Genomic DNA, 19,314 nt, shown 5'->3' with positions numbered 1-19,314 from the left:
CTTCACATACTTCTTAATGTCGCTCGTTGCGACAACCTCAGCTTGTTATTTCTTCCGAAAAGAATGTACATTCTCGATGCACATAAACTTAGTTGCTTTCTCCTGCATCTCATCCACGGTCTTAGGTATCCTAGAACACAAGCTATCTGCAAGTGGTTTTGCCATTAAAGTTGTTGATAGGTTATTAAGGATTAACTCATTACTCATGTCTTTAACCTGTCGAGCAATCTTGTTATAACAGTCCATGAAGGTTTTGAGGGATTCATCTTTCCCTTGCTTGGTGTTTACCAACGCAATGTGTGTTAAGCTTTCACTAGTGTAGAAAGGGCTTTAGACGTCTATTATTTTGGACTTCTGTTGTCGGATCCCGATCCGACGTCTTTATGGGTGACGTTAATGGGACGTCGGATTCCACATGTCCGACGTCTTTATAGACATCGGACATGCATTAACCAACGTCTAAGGGCACTATAGACGTCGGACATGGCATTAAGCGACGTCTACTGCAACTCATGTCTTTGGGTAGCGTAGTAGCACCTTCTTCCTTTGCTAGTTTCGTCATAGAAAAGGTTGCGTCTTTTGGATCTCTTATGGCATTTCAACCGAAAACCGAATCTGGGTCCTTGCCTAGTTCCATTCCAACCGGAAATGAAAACGAATATGGTGACATTAGAACTAGGCAAGGACCCAGGTTCGGTTTTGGGTTGAAACGCTATAAGACATCCAAAAGACGCAAGTTTTTCTTACGAGGAAACTAGCAAAGGGAGAATGTGCTACTACGCTACCAAAAGACACGAGAAAAACTGCATCAAAACACAACGAAAAGTCATTTTAATCGGTTCAAATGGAAGATAATCCATCAAAGACTAATTTAATCGGAGTAAAAGTAAGTTTAAACAGGTTCAAAAGAGACAAAAACGCACTTCGAAATGCAATGTCGCGGAGAGAAAATGCGAGAAGAAAGACGATGAAGTGCACGGAACCACGGGTTCGATTTTTGATTTAACAGCAAACAAGACGTCAGACATAGAGGGTACCGACATCTATTCTCGCCTAGACGTCGGAGCCCTCACTGATATGACAGTCGAAAACAATTTTTCACCTATCCTGTTAGGCCATTTAGACGTCGAATGGCGAGATTAAACGTCTATATGGACGGAAAAAAATAACTTTTCATCTACCTGTCAGACATATACACGTCTGTTAGGAGGGGCACCGACGTATATAATCGTATATAGACGTCGGGGTGGCGGGATTGGACGTCTATATGGTGGAAAAAAAAACTTTTCATCTACCTGTCAAACACATAGACATCTACACTAGTGTTTGGACCTTGGTGGACGCATACTACCGATCGAAAAGGGTGCGGACAGTGGCAAAGCAGTCTAATGTAATGGGTGGCAAGGTGTTGAACCATGCCAACGCTTCTTCCTTCAAGGGAAAAAGCCCTCCACCAAACCAGGTCACTCGACGAGTAAAACGCCATGGTGTTAACGAACGAGCACAGATGCTCATCTGGGTCAATTAATCCATCATACTTCTCGAAAATTAGGGGCGTCGATCGCTCAGCCAGAGGCGCCTCTATGACAACAGCCGTAAAAGGTAGTAGACACTCGGTCTGTATCGTATGCACCGTTTGGGTTCCCTTGCTTGCCCCGATGCTTAACTCTTCAACTGTCCTAGTAGGTCCCTCGACTTGATTGTTCACATTTGAGGGGTAGGGATGACTAGCACCGAGTGTTGTGCAGTCTGCTCTTGACAACCTGCACCATGCTCGACCCTAACACTACTATTTCAACTTTGTGTCTCTGTTGCATCTCTTGTATATGTCGTTGCATCTCTCTAATTAACTCCATAGGATCCTGTCGATCGCCCATGTTTCTTGTGGTCACCATCGGGTTTCTTTGTATGTCCTCAGGTCCCACGGTGGGTGCCAAAATGTTTCAGTTTGTGGGGTTAAGATCAACTCCTTTCCTTGATCCGTTCTTTTAACTCCAAGCTCAGGTCAAAGTTCTTCTTTTACTTCACACTTGCTACCGTTCGGTTGAACTAGGGAGTTACCTGCAGAAGGCACTCTAATGCCAAAGTCAGTAAGGATTCGGCAATACTAGCAATAAATACGTATTAAATGTAACCAACCCATCGCAATACCTCAAACATGTATTTATAAACTTTAGAATGGGCTTCAAATTAACACCAGCCTAATTACGACCTAACTAGTAATTATCATACTTAGCATTAACCCTCGTTTAAGTTCAACCACTCAATTATCTAGGTGTTCTAGACTGGCAAAACCGTCCAATCTTCAATTGATCGGACAACCATACTATACACCTAGCATTTTGACACTTAAAGTTTTTATTACGTGACTTGGAAGTCACTTTTCCAATAACAAGTAGCTTCAATATGACCTATCTTATTGAAATGAGTAGAAATATTAGAAGAACTAGCAAGAAAATTGTTATTGTTACCAACGAAAGTGTTATTATTAAAGGAAATTTGATTCTTACCACGAACATTAATAGCGATGTGACCAATCGCAAGTTGTCACTCTTGCTGAACAACATTGGAAAAGATTTTGGCTATTGCTGGCATAGGTTCCAAGAACAATACATGAGACTTATTGCAGAATATACGTTAATGATAATCATAATTTTATACAAATCATGGAACAAGTCACTCATAAGTGTGATAATTACTTATTATTCACGCTTATTTTACACTTTAATTTGTATTTATTCATGTTTTGTGTTTTCTCCTCATGCAAATATGTGAGATTTTCTTATTTTGTTTAGGTTTTAGGTTAGTGAGTCCATTTGAGAGTTTAGTACAAGAAAATGAAACATCTTTGATTTTGAGAGTTACTGCCATGATTTTCTCGGTCAACCACAACATGTTCGCTCAACCAAGAATAGAAATACTCGTTCAATGAGTGGATTGTCTCTCTCTGCGAGCATGTGCAGTTAATAGGGAGACAGTTGACTTTTCACTTAGCGAATACATGTTTGATGGCCCAATGAAAAGTCAAATTGTGTAAGTGGTTTATTGGTTGAGAAAGAAAGAAATAAGACAATCTTGAAGTGTGGGAAAAAGAAGAAACCCAATAATTCGCCAAAGATTACTCTAAGTTCATCAAGTCGTTGTGCTTTCGTCAAATTTGTATGTTCTAGATGGCTAGGAGTAGTTAAACTCCATTTTCATTGGGATTGGATATCATGTACTCAAATTGATGTAATCCTCCTATGCAATTGAATCTTTGTTCATTTTTATGTCTTATCTACATTATTATTGTTTATGATGGAATATCATAATATCTAAAAGTGTCTAATAATTGGAAAATGAATTGGAACTTGGATATAGATAGTACAACCAAGTGATTTGGGATCTAGGGATAGACTCAATAACTTGATCATTGTAAACATCTGACTTAATGTGAATTGTATGTTAATTTGACTAAGAGATTAACAATTTGATATATAGATTTAGAACTTGTTGCTAAGGGATTAGGACTAATATGTCTTTGATGTGAATGTTTAAATGAAACTGAGATAAATTGTATAAGGGTGTTTTCATCATTTGATGTATGAATTCCAATTCCAATGAAGCTTTATCTTTATCTTTATCTTTATCTTAATCACAATTTCATATAATCTTGTTGTTACAATTTGTTTCATGATGATGAACTCAATCATTTTCTGTATCAAAGTTGTAATTGATAATTAACTTAATTAGACAAATAGGCACAAATTCCTTGAGAAATCGATACTTGGAACTTCCATTTACTACTTGTTCTCCCACTTTTTTTTTCTATATTTCATAGACTTATTATGCTAACCGATACTATTCAGAAATTTTTTTTTTGTGTTTTTTAACAATAAACAGAATTTTTTTCATGTTTTTACACTTTATGTTTGTCATATTTTCATATATACATTTAGGGTTTGGAGTTCATCATCCTTTAAAATTATCATGATGCATCCAACAAAAAATAAATCAATATATCATCATATAATTTTTAGGATTTATGGTGAAAAAAGGAATGCAAATCTTAGAACATAGGTTTTTTAACAAGAACTCAGTTCAACAATAGTAGTCACTATGAAAACACAACAAATGGTGAACAAAGACAACAAAGAAAAGATGGTGAATGAGGACAACGATCTCTTTAAACAAATTTTAAAGAATAAGAAAGATCTTTAAATATTAACATGACAAACTTGTAAACAAGAGAGAAAGAGAAAATAAGAGAGAAAACCTAGAAACAAAAACACATTAGCGAGAGGCAACAAAAAGGTACGCATAGTAAAAAAAATTAAATTAACCTTATTCTCATAGGAGTATAGGCTAGATTCTATGTAAAACCGTAACCTATAAGATCTAATCTCAATTACTTTACACTAGTACAAAAATCGCGTATAATATCGAATATTTTAGGTTTTTAACGGCGAATTCGCAAACAACGTTATATAAGGAGACGTTAAAATTCATTTTATAACCTTATTATTAGGCAATGAAATCATAGGATTATACAATTTGTTGAAAAAAGGCATGATAATAACCTTTTTTTGTATCACAGGATTGTTAGTTACTCGTTGGATTTTTTCAGGCCATTTACCATTTAGTAATTTATATGAATCATTAATATTTCTTTCATGGACTTTTTCTATCTTTTATATGGTTCTTTGCTTAAAAAAACAAAAAAATTACTATTTCAATACCATAATAACACCAAGTATTCTTTTTACCCAAGGCTTTGCTACTTCGGGTCTTTTAACCGAAATGCATGAATCCTTCAAATTAGTGCCTGCTTTACAGTCCCATTGGTTTACGTCAAATTTAAAAAATTCGACGTTAAATTAATGTCGAATTTTGGTAATATACGACGTTAACTTGGCATCGAATTTTGTCAATATTCGACGTTAATCAATTGCTTTTGTTTTTTTTAATTAATTGTGATCTTTTTTACAACTCTACGAGACCTGAAAAGAAAAAAAACAACAAATTTCAGTTTTTGGTATTTTATAAAGCATGAAGTATGAACGTGTAGGGTTGTACCAACAACAAACAATAATAACTAACAACAAACAAGTTCAATCAAACAACAACAAACAAGTTCAACTAAACAACAACAACAAACAAGTTCAACTAAACAACAACAACAAACAAGTTCAACAAAAAAAACAACAAACAGGTTCAACAAATAAGTTCTTCAAAACAAAAACGAATTACAATTCTAAACGACGTTTAATAATTGCATTTATTTACAAAAATGTCACCCCTCATTTTTAACATTGGTTATTTAGTGGTTGGACGTTAACGCATGATGTTATACGTTGTTTTTGTACTAGTGTTAAGATCCCGCTTTCATATATTATCAACTATATATGTTATTGAATCGAAGTAAAAACAAGAAAATGAATGAAAATATTTACTTTGATGAAATGAAAATATAATAACCAATGCAACATAGAAACCCAGTGTACAAATAAATATTTAACGTTCTTTGAAAACAAGGACATATAACATATTCAAATAAAATATTTTAAATTACTATTTATTACAATAATTTTTATACATGATTGTATACGTTATTTCTTATTATTGAATTAATTTGAAAAATTAAATTATTTATTATAAGAAAAAATTGAATTATTTATTATCGTTACTATGGGCTTATAGCTAGCCGATCGGGTATGGTGACAAACTAGATGGAAAGGACCAAGCGGTTGACGTGCCAAAAAGCATCTCATAATCGCTCGGTCCCTATAGTAGTTAAGTAGAATTAATATGTAGTTAATATTACAACGGATACTAATGAGTGATTAAAGTTTGTATTAATGACCATTAAGAGGTAAATTAATTGGTGAGATTCTTCTAAACTCTATAAATAAGGGTTTTTTTACTCATTATTAAATTATAAAAGACCTAAAGAGAAAGATTCTGACTTGAGCGTCAGAGTGTATTCTGCAGGTCACCCCGTATACTGATCGGTTACCAAAGCACAGAGCGGAGAAACGTTTGACATACAAGAAGATCTACATAGGCGAATTATCCTCGTCCTATTTCAGCAGAAACATTTTGTCGCTTACCGTGGGGCCGAAGATTTTTTGAAGACACCCTAACGAGACCATAAGGATGGCAGCACAAGACCCAATAGCGATGATGCGGGAGATGCAAAGGAGGATGGAAGCCATGCAGGCGGAGATGGTGACTTTGAGCATCGAGCGCGATGCGGGGCAGAGGGACCGCAATGCGGGGCAGAGGGACCGCGATGCGGGACAGAGGGTCGCGCTGAATCAGCAGTCGGCGGCACCCACTCAGACTCCTATAGTGGAATTAGCGTTGACGTGCCAGAAAGCATCTCATGACTGCTCAATTCCGACAACAATTAAGCAGAATTAATGTGCAGTTAATATTACAACGACTACTAATGAGTGATTAAGGTTTGTATTAATGGTCATTAAGAGGTAAATTAATTAGTCAGGTTCTTCTAAACTCTATAAATGGGCTTAATTTTGAAACTCACTTTTTTACTCACTATTAAATTATAAAAGACCTACATAGAAGCGTATTTTGCATGAGCATCGAAGCGTATTCTGCATATCAGCCCCCTATATCCATCGGTTACTAAAGCACATAGTCGGCATACAAGAAAATCTACACATACGAATTATCCTCGTCTCATTTCAGCAAGAACAATTATAAATAATATATAATGACTTTTTTCCACAGGAAAATCATTTATTTGTTTAATCTATTATTTCAAACTTAATACATACATCTAACCTTTATAAAAATAACATTTAATAATAATTTAAATTTATATATATATATATATATATATATATATATATATATATATATATATATAATATTTTGATAATTAGAATCAATTCAAACTTATCCATAATATTTAATAATAAATGTTTGGAAACATGTAAATAGTTAAAACATCATATATACTTATAAATGACAAGAGACCAAAATTGTAAACTTAAATATTTTAATGCATTATCTCCCGTGCATGAACAAACCAAACGCTTTCAGTAGAAAATAAAAAATAAAAAAGCCTTACTTTTAACAGATTAAAGGAACCAACCCAATAAATTGAACCAGTTTTGCTATCTCCATTTGCATATATCACAATTCACAAGTACATCTACTGTCCCAAAATCCTCACATCTCCGATCGGGATCCTTCCACTGATCAAAAAGTAAACAAAACGAAATTGCTCATAGAAACTGTTCAAGCTAGTTGCGCAGGAAAGAACTAATCAAACATATTTACTTCAATAACTTATTGTGTACAAACAAAGCGGAAGTATTTTATGATTTCAATCTTTAGAAGTAAAGTCTGTTACATCATAAGAACAAGTATGACATAGTCGAAGAAGCATAGCTCCGAATTTGATGAGTATTAATGTAAGGACTATGTTTATTGTTGTATCACGAACACAGACAATGCAGATCAATGTTTGATTTTTGGCTTCTTCACTATCATTACCGTGCAGTGAGCATGATGAGCACAATAATCACTTACACTCCCTAAAACAGCCCTGCAAAATATAACAAAGAAAACATTAATCGACGACTAGCTTCTACAGGAAGAATATACACAAGGACCCGTTTTGGGCCTAAAAAATCTTTACATCACACATAATCACGTTTTCCAATTTACAAGAAAAAATTAACAAAGTGTCATCTAAAAACTGATTAAGAGCACGGTGATATGAACAAGTTCTCTTACTTGTCAGAACTTATGTTATTGGTATTGAGAATTTAAGAAATTTGAGCAATTTAAAAGCACTTTAAGAAATTTCATATGAACTCAAATCTCATTCTCCAACCCATCACTTGGCAACTAAATATAATCACCCAAAACTGCAAAGCAAGTACCTTTTTATAGCTCCATAACCGTGACTACCCACAACCAATACTGCTGCATGATACTTTTCCACAGCATCACAAAGAACATTTCTGGGATCGCCTTCCACAACCTCCGCTGTGACATCATCTACCTGAGAAATAATCAGATCTTATTACCAATTATATTAACTGATAAAGAATGAATCAAAAACAGTGACAGAAGAAGGTTAAGAATGAAATTACAGATTTGTCGATGCAAAGTTGTCTAGCGGAATCAACGACTCTGGCGGCAATCTTTCTCAAATCAGAATCTACAATAGGCAATATCTCAGCGGCACCTACATACACTAAGGAAGGGTTCTGAATTGAATTAAAGAAGAAAGTAGGAGAGTTAAGAAAGTAACAGAAGGGACGTACCAGGTCCGGCGAGACCCACGGTGGAAGTGGCGGTGGGTCTGGAGTGAACGAGAACCAGCTTGAAGATTGGACTCGGAAAGAAGTGATCAAGGGTCCATTTGAGAGCGTACGTGCTCTGTTCACTGTCATCTATTCCGATCACCACCACTTGCTTCTCTGACGATCCTGCCATCTCAAAAACCAAAACCACAACAATTATACTCACTTCCCTTGACAACTCCAATTATTTATAGACACATCCAAACCCACTTGTCAATTATTCAATCGTTGCTTACTCGTGAAACCCTTGTCTGAAAACGACGTGCTCGTCCCTTGCGGATACTGTAGGATAAAACAGGGGCCACCAATACAATTCAGTAAAGTTTTTTTCTTTATTTATGTATTTATTTATTAGCCTTCTTTTTTTTTATATTTCAAATTTTAAATATCAATACATTTCGTAGCCAGTAAATACTCCTCTTCGTTGTTGTCAAAACTCAAAAGATAATCATACAACATCCATTCATCGAATCTGATTTCCTACATAGTGTTTATAAAATCTAAATTATTTCGGATAGCGTATAAGATACTTTTTCTTCTTCTTTTGGTATGTGGCGTAACATTTTTCTAAATGTCCAATACTTACTTCTTATCACACCAGAGTACTTAAAATCTTAGTATTTTTTTTTAGTAATTACAATTTTTTATAATAATTACTAGTTAATAAATATCAAGATGGAGAGTGTATTAGGACTAAAATAAATATAAAAATAAATAAAAAATTAAAATGACAGGAGCAATGGTTTATTTGGTAAAGCATGTGGTGTGGGTCATATGATGTCATGTCATGTCATGGGATAGTTGTGAGAGAAGAGAAAGCAAATCTGTGTGCGGCAACTTCAAAACGTGATCCAGTGGTAACGAGCATTGTGGTATACACGTAATTTTAACTTTTTTTTATTTAATGATTACCTAAATTAAATACAGTCGCAATTTAATTTTTAAAATTATAATATAAATTCCTTATATAAATAGTAAGATATTGTCACTAAATTACAATCAAATTTTAAAATAACTTTTCAAAAAACATTCCATTATTTACTAATTCTTCTAAATATGTGATATGATGACAAAAAATCATCTTTTTTTTCTAGTCTTAACCTAAAATCTGAACTAACATGTGATTTTAGTGAGAAAAAACAAAAATAAATAAACACTTTTTGATCACTTTGAATGTTTAGAAGTTTTTTCTTTTTTATATAGATTAATTGGATTTTGAATACTAAAAGTGTCAAATATGATAAGAGTGAGAGTCGTTTGTCTGTCTCTTAGCCTCCCTCAGTGCCTACCTGGCGTGAAGAAGGAGCAGTCCTTAATGTAGGAACTGGGAAGCATATTTCGGCGACACACTTTTTAATTTAACCATTGATATGATTATATCAATGGTAACATTATTTGATAAATTAATAATATTTAATTTAAAACTTTGTGTTTTATTTATTTCATTTTTTGTTAAATTAACAAATTTACTTTTTATTTAAAGATGTGTGAATTTAATTCATTCTTTATTTCAATATCAATAAAAGAAACGTCATTCTGGGTTAAATTCGAACGTGAAAATTTATATTCGTATGTTTTTAAAATTAAAATTTGAATTTATCAATTTGAAAATACATTAATCAAAAACTATATTTAACTATTAAACACTTATTTTTTATTATTAAGATCAATTTTAATTTATTAACATTAATTATGAGAGTGAAAGTTTGATTACTTTAGTTAATGGGGTTAAATATTTAAGTTTAATTGCATGAATTATTAATTAATACTTAGACGTGAGAGATTTTTCTTAAATGGTTTACGATTTTGGTTTAATCATTCACATCATAAATATTTCTAATGACTTTTTTCTTAAATTGGTTTTTACTTTTTTTTTTCTAATTGAGTCTTTATTTTTTTAAAATTAAAACAATTATGTCATTGCAGTTAGCTCCATACTAACACCGGTAAAGAAAGTGTAATGTGTCACTTAGTAAAAATTTTTTAAATCTTTTAAATATTTGTTTTCATTTTTTTAATTTTTAATTTTTATTGTTTTAAAATATCTTTTAGAAAAGTTAAAAAACAAATTGTTACATATCAAGTTAACATTGTGTCACGTGACAATGATAGTGTGACATGACAATAAATGTCATGTATCATTGTCAAACCACGTGTCATTGTATTAGTTTTAATTTGGTCATCACTTTTTGTTTTGTCTCAATTTAGTCTTAATTTTAAAAAAAGGGTTAAATATGTTTTTAGTCCCTCAACTATCAAGCGATTTTGTTTTTCGTCCCTATTTCAAACTTTGTATGCTTTGATCCCTCTCCTTAAAGAAATCATAATTTTTGGTCCTCCAAAACTAACACCGTTAAATTTAATCTGACGTGGCTAACGGTATGTTTACTTAGTTCCTTAGTTGGGAAAGTATGTTTACTTTCTCTGCCCCTAGTTACTTACCAGAGTACATTTACATTTCACATGCTTGCTTTCATCAAGTTCAAGCTGTGAGTAGTAAAATGTCGCTTGGAATCCTTGGTTGTCCATATCTGGCTATTTCCTAGAGTAGAACAACATGTCCATAGTACCGAATCAATAATAGTGTGACATGACAATAAATGTCATGTATCATTGTCAAACCACGTATCATTGTATTAGTTTTAATTTGGTCATCACTTTTTTGTTTTGTCTCAATTTAGTCTTAATTTTTTAAAAAAATTATACAATTTGTTCCTCCCCAAATTCAAACAAAATTTCATTTATAAATAAATCTTTACAAATATTTTTATTAAAATTGATATTTTGATTAAATATTTTTAACAAGATTAAATTTATTTATATTTAGATTTAGTTAATTATGTAAATATTATGTTATTTAAATATACCTATCTATAAGAGTTTAAAAAAAAATAGTGACGTGACACATTAGTGTAAATTTTTCAAATGACGTGACTTAGTGAACAAATTATTAACCTGAAATTTCACTTTTTTTAAATAAAAAATTGAAAAAAAATTGTAAAAATAGTAATTAAAGATATTTTCTTCTACATTAATTAGTATTTTCACAATTTTCTCTAATTTTTTATTTAAAAAAATAAAATTCCACGTCATTAATTTGTTAACTATTTTTTTAACTCTTATAGGTATATTTAAATAACATAATTAACATTTATATAATTAACTAAATATAGATATTAATAAACTTAATCTTGTTAAAAATGCTTAATAAAAATATTTGTATAATATTTATGTACAAATTAAATTTTGTTTGAATTTGAAGGGTGAAAAATTGTTTAATTTTAAAAAAATTATGACTAAATTGAGACAAAATAAGAAGTGAGTGACCAAATTAATACTAATGCAATGACACATGGCCTGATAGTGACACATGGTATTGTCAATGTCATGTCACACTATCATTACCACATGACACAAAATTAGTTTCACAAATGATACTTTTTTTAATTTAAAAAATAAATAAATAAATTAAAAATATATTTTAAATATTAAAAAAGAACATGATAAGTGACACCCTCTTTAATAGTGTTAGTACATAACTAGCTATAAAAGTCTAATTGTTTCAATTTTTAAAAATAAAAATTCAATTGAAAAAAAAAAGTGAAGAATCTATTTGAGAAAAGTCACAAGGGACCATATATATAATTAAATCTATTATTTTTTATTGGGATAGTACATAAACTTGGGTAGGTTGCTCACTTTGTTTGTGTTTGTTTTGATGTATTTACTGTTTTTGAATATGAGAAAACTGAGTGCGGGAAACATTTGTTTCAGCTAATTTGCAGTGCAGTGGAAGCACAAATCAACAATCCCCACTGATCCATACGTGCATGTGACACAAAAGGGTAAATTGCTCCAAACCTTCATACAACTATCATTTATATGTGATTGACAAGAGAATAAAAAATCTTCATACAACTATCATTTATATGTGACAGACCAAAGACTACTTTTAATGTAGTCATGAGTGTGCGCCACTCAACCCATGACCTAAATGATTTATCAGTGTGCCACAAAAAATAATGGCCTATATCAAATTTTGCCTAATGAATAAATTATACGAGACATTGAACACCACTACTTTTCATCATGAGATTCCTGAACCTTGACCAAGACCCTTCATCACCATGCCACAAAAAACCGACTTCGATCATATATGCCCTCATCAACCTATTAGATTCACCACCATTTTTCACTGTCATATTTCTGAATCTTTACTTAAATCATTGAATAATGTACTACCAAAAACACTAATCTAGTATTATCAACACACCAGATTCCAACAATGTACAACCTAACATTATTTATTGTATCATCATCTCTATGTTGCTCCATTAGTTAAACTTTGTCAAGTCTTTTTTTAATCAACCAAAATTTATTTCTTGTTACTTCTCCCATTTTGGTAACGGTAATTACAAATGCACTTCAGAATTCACAACCAAATTATGACTATAAAAACCATTAAAAGATTATTTTTGGGATCTTTTTAAAAGGTTTATTTATGTAAATTACATTACACGTACAAAATTGTTAATAGTTGTTTTTGTTATTATTTTAATATAATATTACAAAAGTTTTGGATGGGCATTTGTCGAAGCCATTGGAAGATTTTTTTTGAGCTTGGACCGCAAGCCTCTTGACTCCAACGTTTACTTTGGAGATATTTTTCCTAAAGGCACCTTCTCAACGTTCATATTTATTTGCACGTTCCTTTTATTAATTAAAAAAAAAGGTTTTTTCTTGTAGATATTTTAGGTTTTGGGCTTGATCCATAAACTCTATAAATAGAGCACTCCATCACTCCAAAATGATCATCAGAAATCATTCTTCTCTCTTCTCTTAGTTTCATTATTTCTCTTTTCTTCTTTCCCTAAAAATATTATGAGTTTATTTTATTCTCTTTATAGAGATCCTTGCTAGTTCTGAGATCCTTAGAAATTCTAAGAAGGTCCCGATGTATCCTGGGACTACACGCCTTAAGGATAGTGATCTACACGCCTTAGGAAATCCTTTGTTCGTGATCTTTGTTCTTTATTGTCATCTTTTACAACAATCTTAAGGACTTATGGCTGACAACAACAAGAACAACTCAATCTCGGAGAATCAAAATATTATTTCCGGAACTCAAACGGTCCTTTCGCAAAATCACTTCTGGACGTGTCAAAAGTCGAGATCTTTTCTAGTCAAAATTTCCGAGGCTGGCAAGGTGCTTGCAGTAATGGTGGCTTCTGATCACATTTGTAGGGACCGCGGATGAAGATGAAGAAGAGGGAGACAAGGCAACAACTTAGAGTTCGTTGGAGTTAGGATGATACACCCTAATTTTCATGTGTTATGCCTTTGTAATGTTTGAAGAAAGGTGGAGAATATTTTCTCTCCAGAGAAAGAAAAAGAAATAAAAAGATGAGGTACTTGAGTAATTTTTCGTATACTTTACCTACAAATGAGAGAAGTACAACCAGGTATTTTTTTTGTTTACCAATCTTAAATATTTTAAAAGTGTGGGGGTATAGGTAATTTTACTTAATTAATTGAAGAAATAAGTTTGGCTTTTCACCTAATGATGCTGATAAATATGTGTACTCTAAATTTAAAAATGGTGATTATGTCATTATATGTTTGTATGTGGATGACATGTTAATTTTTGCTACATGCAATGAGATTGTTGTTAGAACTAAATTGTTTCTAGGATCGAACTTTGAAATGAAAGACATGGGTGAAGCCAATGTAATTTTAGGTGTTAGAATCATAAGGCAGGGAGATAGTATATTACTATCCCAAGAACAATACATTGAGAAACTTCTTAAGAAATTTGGGTATTATGATTTCAAACCCGTGAGTACCCCTTATGATGATAATTCTAAATTAATGAAAAATATTGGGAGCTTACTACACTTGATGAGCTTTTCTAGATCTGATATTGCTTATGTAGTAGGTAGACTGAGTAGGTACACTCAATGTCCAAATCAAGAACATTAGAATGCACTTTCCAGGCTTATGAGATACTTAAGAGATTCAATGGATTATGTCGTTGAATATAGTGGATTTCCCACTGTACTAGAAGGGTACAGTGATGCTAACTAGATCTTTGATTCAGATGAGACAAAATCCACTAGTGGTTACGTATTCACACTCAGGGGTGGTGCGATTACATGGAGATCAGCCAGACAAACAATTATTGCAAGATCAATAATGGAATCGGAGTTTGTCGCTCTTGAGATGGATGGTAGTGAGGCTGAGTGGTTGAAAAACTTCTTAGCAAACATTCCACTAGGAATGAAACCAACCCCATCGGTGTTAGTACACTATGATTGTCAATCGACAATAGTTATAGCTAAAAACAAGAATTACAATGAAAAGAATAGACATATCCAATTGAGACACAATTTGGTGAAGCAATTGCTAAAGAGTGGGACTATTTCCATTAACTATGTGAAGTCATAACGGAATCTAGTAGATCCTCTGACAAAACCCTCAGGAAGAAATATGATTTTAGAAACATCGAGGGGAATGAGATTTAAGCCACTAACAAACAAACAAGTGGTGGTAACCCAACCTTTGTGATTGGAGATCCCATGAATAAGGTTCATATGGGTAAAAACAAGTCACTTGTTAGTTCTGATAGCACTAATTTGATTTTAAATCAAATATGTCTATTTTTATGGTGTGTGTGAAAGTGCTAGAGACTGCATTATTGAGAGGTTAAACTTTGTAATTAAACAAAGTTTTTTAATGATCTTCATATCCCTTATGGGTGGTGTATGATTTGCACCATACACTTGATGAAATCACCTATATGAGTATCAAGTGGGGCCGCTTGCATGAGATCTTGGCATGATCTCTAGAGCACTCATGAATATCTGGCACGCGCATGGCCTAGTTAGCGCAACACAACGATAACAGCAAGGATTGTGAGGGTGTATTGTGATTGATAAACCTCTAACACACTCAAGTATCTTTGGTTCATATACCTTGCTATACCAACTATATTGTTTGTTAAGTTTCTCGATCTAAGACTGGTTCATATAGCTTGCTATACCAGCTCTGATGCATTACATCTTATAAAATCCAAGATTTTTCTTCCTTTCTTTCTTCCAATCATTGTTTCTTATCTTTTTCAATATGTGAGGGATTGTTATTATTTTAATATAATATTGCAAAAGTTTTGGATGGGAGCTGCGAAAGCCATCAAATGAGGAATAATTTTTCTGAGCTTGGACAACAAACCTCTTGACTCCAATGTTTGCTTTGGCGATATTTTCCCTAAAGGAACGCTCCCAATGTTCATATTTGTTTGCACGTTCCTTTTATTAATACAAAAAAAGGTTTTCTCTTGTAGATATTTTAGGTTTTGGGCCTGATCCATAAACTCTATCAATAGAGCACTCCATCACTACAAAATGATCATCATAAATCCTTCTTCTCTCTTCTCTTAGTTTCATTCTTTCTCTTTTCTTCTTTCCCTAAAAATATTATGGGTTTATTTTATTCTCTTTATAGAGATTGTTACCAATGAAGAGCATTGGTAAATTTGAAGATAAACAATTTTGATGATGCTGAAAGATGATACATTGTTATTGTTGTTTTAAAAGCAATTTGTAGATTATAAATGTATTAGGAAAAGTCTTCAACATGTAATACTTAGAAAAATTCGTATTTTTAGAACTGCTACGCATTTAATCGATTATTAGAAGCTATAATCGATTATCCTGAGCCCTTCTGAAAAACCTCGTTGCTCTGGAATAATCGATTATTACTCCGAATAATCGATTATCACAGTTCTGATGAGAACTGCCAAAAGTCTCTGGAATAATCGATTATTCCTCAGGATAATCGATTATCACTTTTTGAAAACCCTGTAACGGACTCGAATAATCGATTATCACTAACAATAATCGATTATCTGCGGCAGTTATAATTCATCTTTGCGAACTTTAGACCAGTGGGCTATATAGATGAGTTCCAGAACTCTTAGAAAACACTCTGAGCTTTTGAGAATACAGTGTTATCTGAGGAAGTTCTAAAAAGCTAGTTCAAGTGCTTTGCCTGGTCTCGTGAATAGGAGAAGCTCGCGTTTCGTGTGTCGATAGTCGGAGCGGTTCTCTTCGAGTTGGCAAGGTGGTCATCTTCCGGTTCGTTCGTCGAAGGAAAGTTTTTTATTTGTTTTTATTCACTCTTATTGTAATTTGTAAAACTGTTTTTAGTGAAAACGTTAATCACTTTTTATAGTGATTAACAACTGGACGTAGATTCTTTTGAATCGAACCAGGATAAAAATTCTGTGTTGAATTTTCTTGCTCTCTATACTCTTTACATTTTACGCATATCAACTGTTTGATAAATTTTCTCTAAGAAAATTGTTTTTCTAAAACGGACTATCAAAACTTGATTTGTGACCGTAACACGCTTTCCGAGTATTTTATTCCGCTGCGCGACTCTATAACGGTACCGATTGTTCCGACAATTGGTATCAGAGCTTGCTTTGATATTCTTTCAAACTTTTGCGAAAATGGCCGGTCATCAAAATCAAGTATATGCTGAGGGTGCATCCATCAACAGACCACCTCTTTTTACGGGTGATAACTATGCATTCTGGAAAGTCATAATGGAAATTTTTATGGGGTCTGTTGACAGAGGCATCTGGGAAGCTGTGCTAAATGGTCCCTATATTCCTAAAAGAACTGTTGATGGTGTAGAAGTAGAAAAACCATACTTTAATTGGACTCCTGAGGAAAGTAGAAGAGCCCAATTTGATATTAAGGCTCGTAATATTATTTCATCTGCTGTAGTACTTGATGAATTTTATAGAATTTCAGTGTGTAAGACAGCACAGGAGATGTGGGAGGTCCTCAGAGTCACACATGAGGGTACAGACGACGTGAAACGTGCAAGGAAGAACACGCTCATTCAGGAGTATGAGATGTTCAGAATGCAGCCTGGAGAAACAATATCTGATGTCCAGAAGCGTTTCACTCACATTGTGAACCACCTGACAGGTTTGGGTAAGACTTTTGACACTGATGAATTGAATGTGAAAATATTGAAATCATTAGACAGGTCTTGGCAACCAAAGGTGACTGCCATTTCGGAGTCTCAAAACCTCACTCAAATGTCAACGGCGATTCTCTTTGGAAAGCTTCGTGAGCATGAGCTTGAGCTAAGAAGATTAACTACAGAAGAGGATCAAGGCAAAAGAAAGACGCTTGCCCTCAAGTCTGAAATCTCAAAAGGAAAAAGTTCTAAGAGAATTGAGGATGATGATTCCGATAACGATGAGGAAAACATGAGTCTTATGATTAAGAAGTTTGCTAAATTTATGAAAGCAAAGGGAAAAGACAAATACCATGGAGAAAGGAAAGAAAATCGAGGATCTCCATCAAGCATTAAATGTTATGGATGTGGAGAAAGGGGTCATGTGAAGACTGACTGTCCTAAGAATAGGAAAAGTGAAGAAAAGAAAGAAAGAAAGTTTCCAAAGAAGAAGAAAGCTTACATAGCTTGGGAAGACAATGCTTCTAGTTCTTCAAGTTCAAGCGATTCAAATGAAGAAGCAAACTTGTGCTTAATGGCAGACTTAGAAGATGCAGGAAGCCAAGTAAGTAATTCTAGCTTAGAGTCAAGTGATGAGTTTGACTTACAAAAGGACATTTCTTGATTTGTTAAATGAATCTGAAAAACTTGATGTTGCTCATAAAAAGCTAAAGAAAGAGCATGATGAATTGAATTTGAGGTATGAAAAAGCACTAGATGATGAAGTTGTTTTGAGAAACAAAGTTAGTAATTTGGAAACTAAATTATCTGAATGTGATACTGTTATACAACCTGCTGAATGTCTATCATGTAAAAGTCATATGTTTGATATTGACATTCTTGAGAATTTACTTGCAAAGGCAAATAAGTCTAAGTCACATGCCAAAACAATCTTTGAGAGAAGCAATGCTAGAAGTGGAAACATGCATCTACACAAAAAATATAAAGTGATAAGAACTCGTAGAGTTTGGGTAGAAAAAGGAACTCTTGTGAAAAATAAAGTGAATGAGGCTTGTTGTTTTTACTGCATGAAATTTGGTCACACCTCAAACAAATGCAACATCAAACATTTTGGTGTTCCAAATGGTAAATATGCATGGGTTAAAATTGTAAAATGATGTATATTATGCATAAACTAACCCAAAGGACCCATAATAAGATTGGGGACCTAAAGTCTTGCTAAAATTTGTTTTGTAGGAACTTACTAAGTCAAAGAAGTCACTGTGGTATCTTGACAGTGGTTGTTCAAGACACATGACCGGTGACAAGAAAATGTTTATTTCTTTTGAGAAGAAGAAGCAAGGATTTGTGACCTATGGAGATAATAACAAAGGTAGAATCATTGGCACTGGAGACATTGGAGGAGGAAACACATTGACTATAAAGGACGTATTATGCGTTGAAGGTCTCAAACACAATCTCCTAAGCATAAGTCAATTATGTGACAAGGGTCTCAAGGTAACCTTTGAAAGTGATAGATGTACCGTATATTTTAAAAATTCTACTGAAATTGCTTTGCAAGGTGTTAGGCATAATAACATTTACTTGATTGATATTGAACATGCATCTAGTCATAGTATAACATGTTTAGTTGCCAAAGAGGAAAATCCTTGGTTATGGCATAAAAGAGCTGCGCATATTCATATGCAACATTTAAATAAATTGAGTTCAAAAGATCTTGTGATTGGTTTGCCTAAATTAAAATTTGAGAAAGACAAAATATGTTCTGCATGTCAAAAGGGAAAGCAAACCAAATCCTCTTTTTCGTCTAAAAACATGATTTCAACATCAAAACCTTTAGAACTTTTGCATATGGACTTGTTTGGTCCATCTAGAATTAAAAGTTTTGGTGGAAACTACTATGCTCTTGTGATTGTTGATGACTACACTAGATTTACTTGGACATTGTTCTTAACCTTGAAAAGTGAAGCTTTTAAAGCATTCAAATCATTTGCAAAACGTG

The 19,314-nt window shown here is 33.1% G+C and overlaps 2 protein-coding genes across 4 annotated transcripts; one reads left to right on the top strand and one right to left on the bottom strand.

The window, feature by feature from the left end:
• Positions 1 to 7,254: 7,254 nt before the first annotated feature.
• Positions 7,255 to 8,491, bottom strand: LOC124847869 (universal stress protein PHOS32). Of its 3 annotated transcripts, none has more exons than XM_047325457.2 (4): positions 8,283 to 8,491; positions 8,109 to 8,176; positions 7,896 to 8,017; positions 7,255 to 7,555 (listed from the first exon to the last, which is right to left on the bottom strand). In XM_047325457.2, the coding sequence occupies exons 1-4, from the start codon at positions 8,452 to 8,454 to the stop codon at positions 7,468 to 7,470; spliced, it is 450 nt and encodes a 149-aa protein (XP_047181413.1). In that variant the 5' UTR covers positions 8,455 to 8,491; the 3' UTR covers positions 7,255 to 7,467. The 3 variants fall into 3 exon arrangements, with proteins under 3 accessions (XP_047181413.1, XP_047181411.1, XP_047181412.1); XM_047325455.2 differs by having other exon boundaries at positions 8,109 to 8,212; positions 8,283 to 8,490; XM_047325456.2 differs by having other exon boundaries at positions 8,109 to 8,203; positions 8,283 to 8,490.
• An 8,666-nt stretch (positions 8,492 to 17,157) lies between these two features.
• Positions 17,158 to 17,976, top strand: LOC148194321 (uncharacterized). The gene has a single exon (XM_088097189.1). The coding sequence runs from the start codon at positions 17,158 to 17,160 to the stop codon at positions 17,974 to 17,976; it is 819 nt and encodes a 272-aa protein (XP_087953315.1).
• The last annotated feature ends 1,338 nt before the right edge of the window (positions 17,977 to 19,314 follow it).

This window comes from Vigna umbellata, chromosome 8 (assembly GCF_029865625.1).
Source record: "Vigna umbellata cultivar VRB3 chromosome 8, Vumbellata_1.0, whole genome shotgun sequence".
Taxonomy (NCBI): domain Eukaryota; kingdom Viridiplantae; phylum Streptophyta; class Magnoliopsida; order Fabales; family Fabaceae; genus Vigna; species Vigna umbellata.
This window is presented reverse-complemented; position numbering and strand designations above follow the sequence as displayed.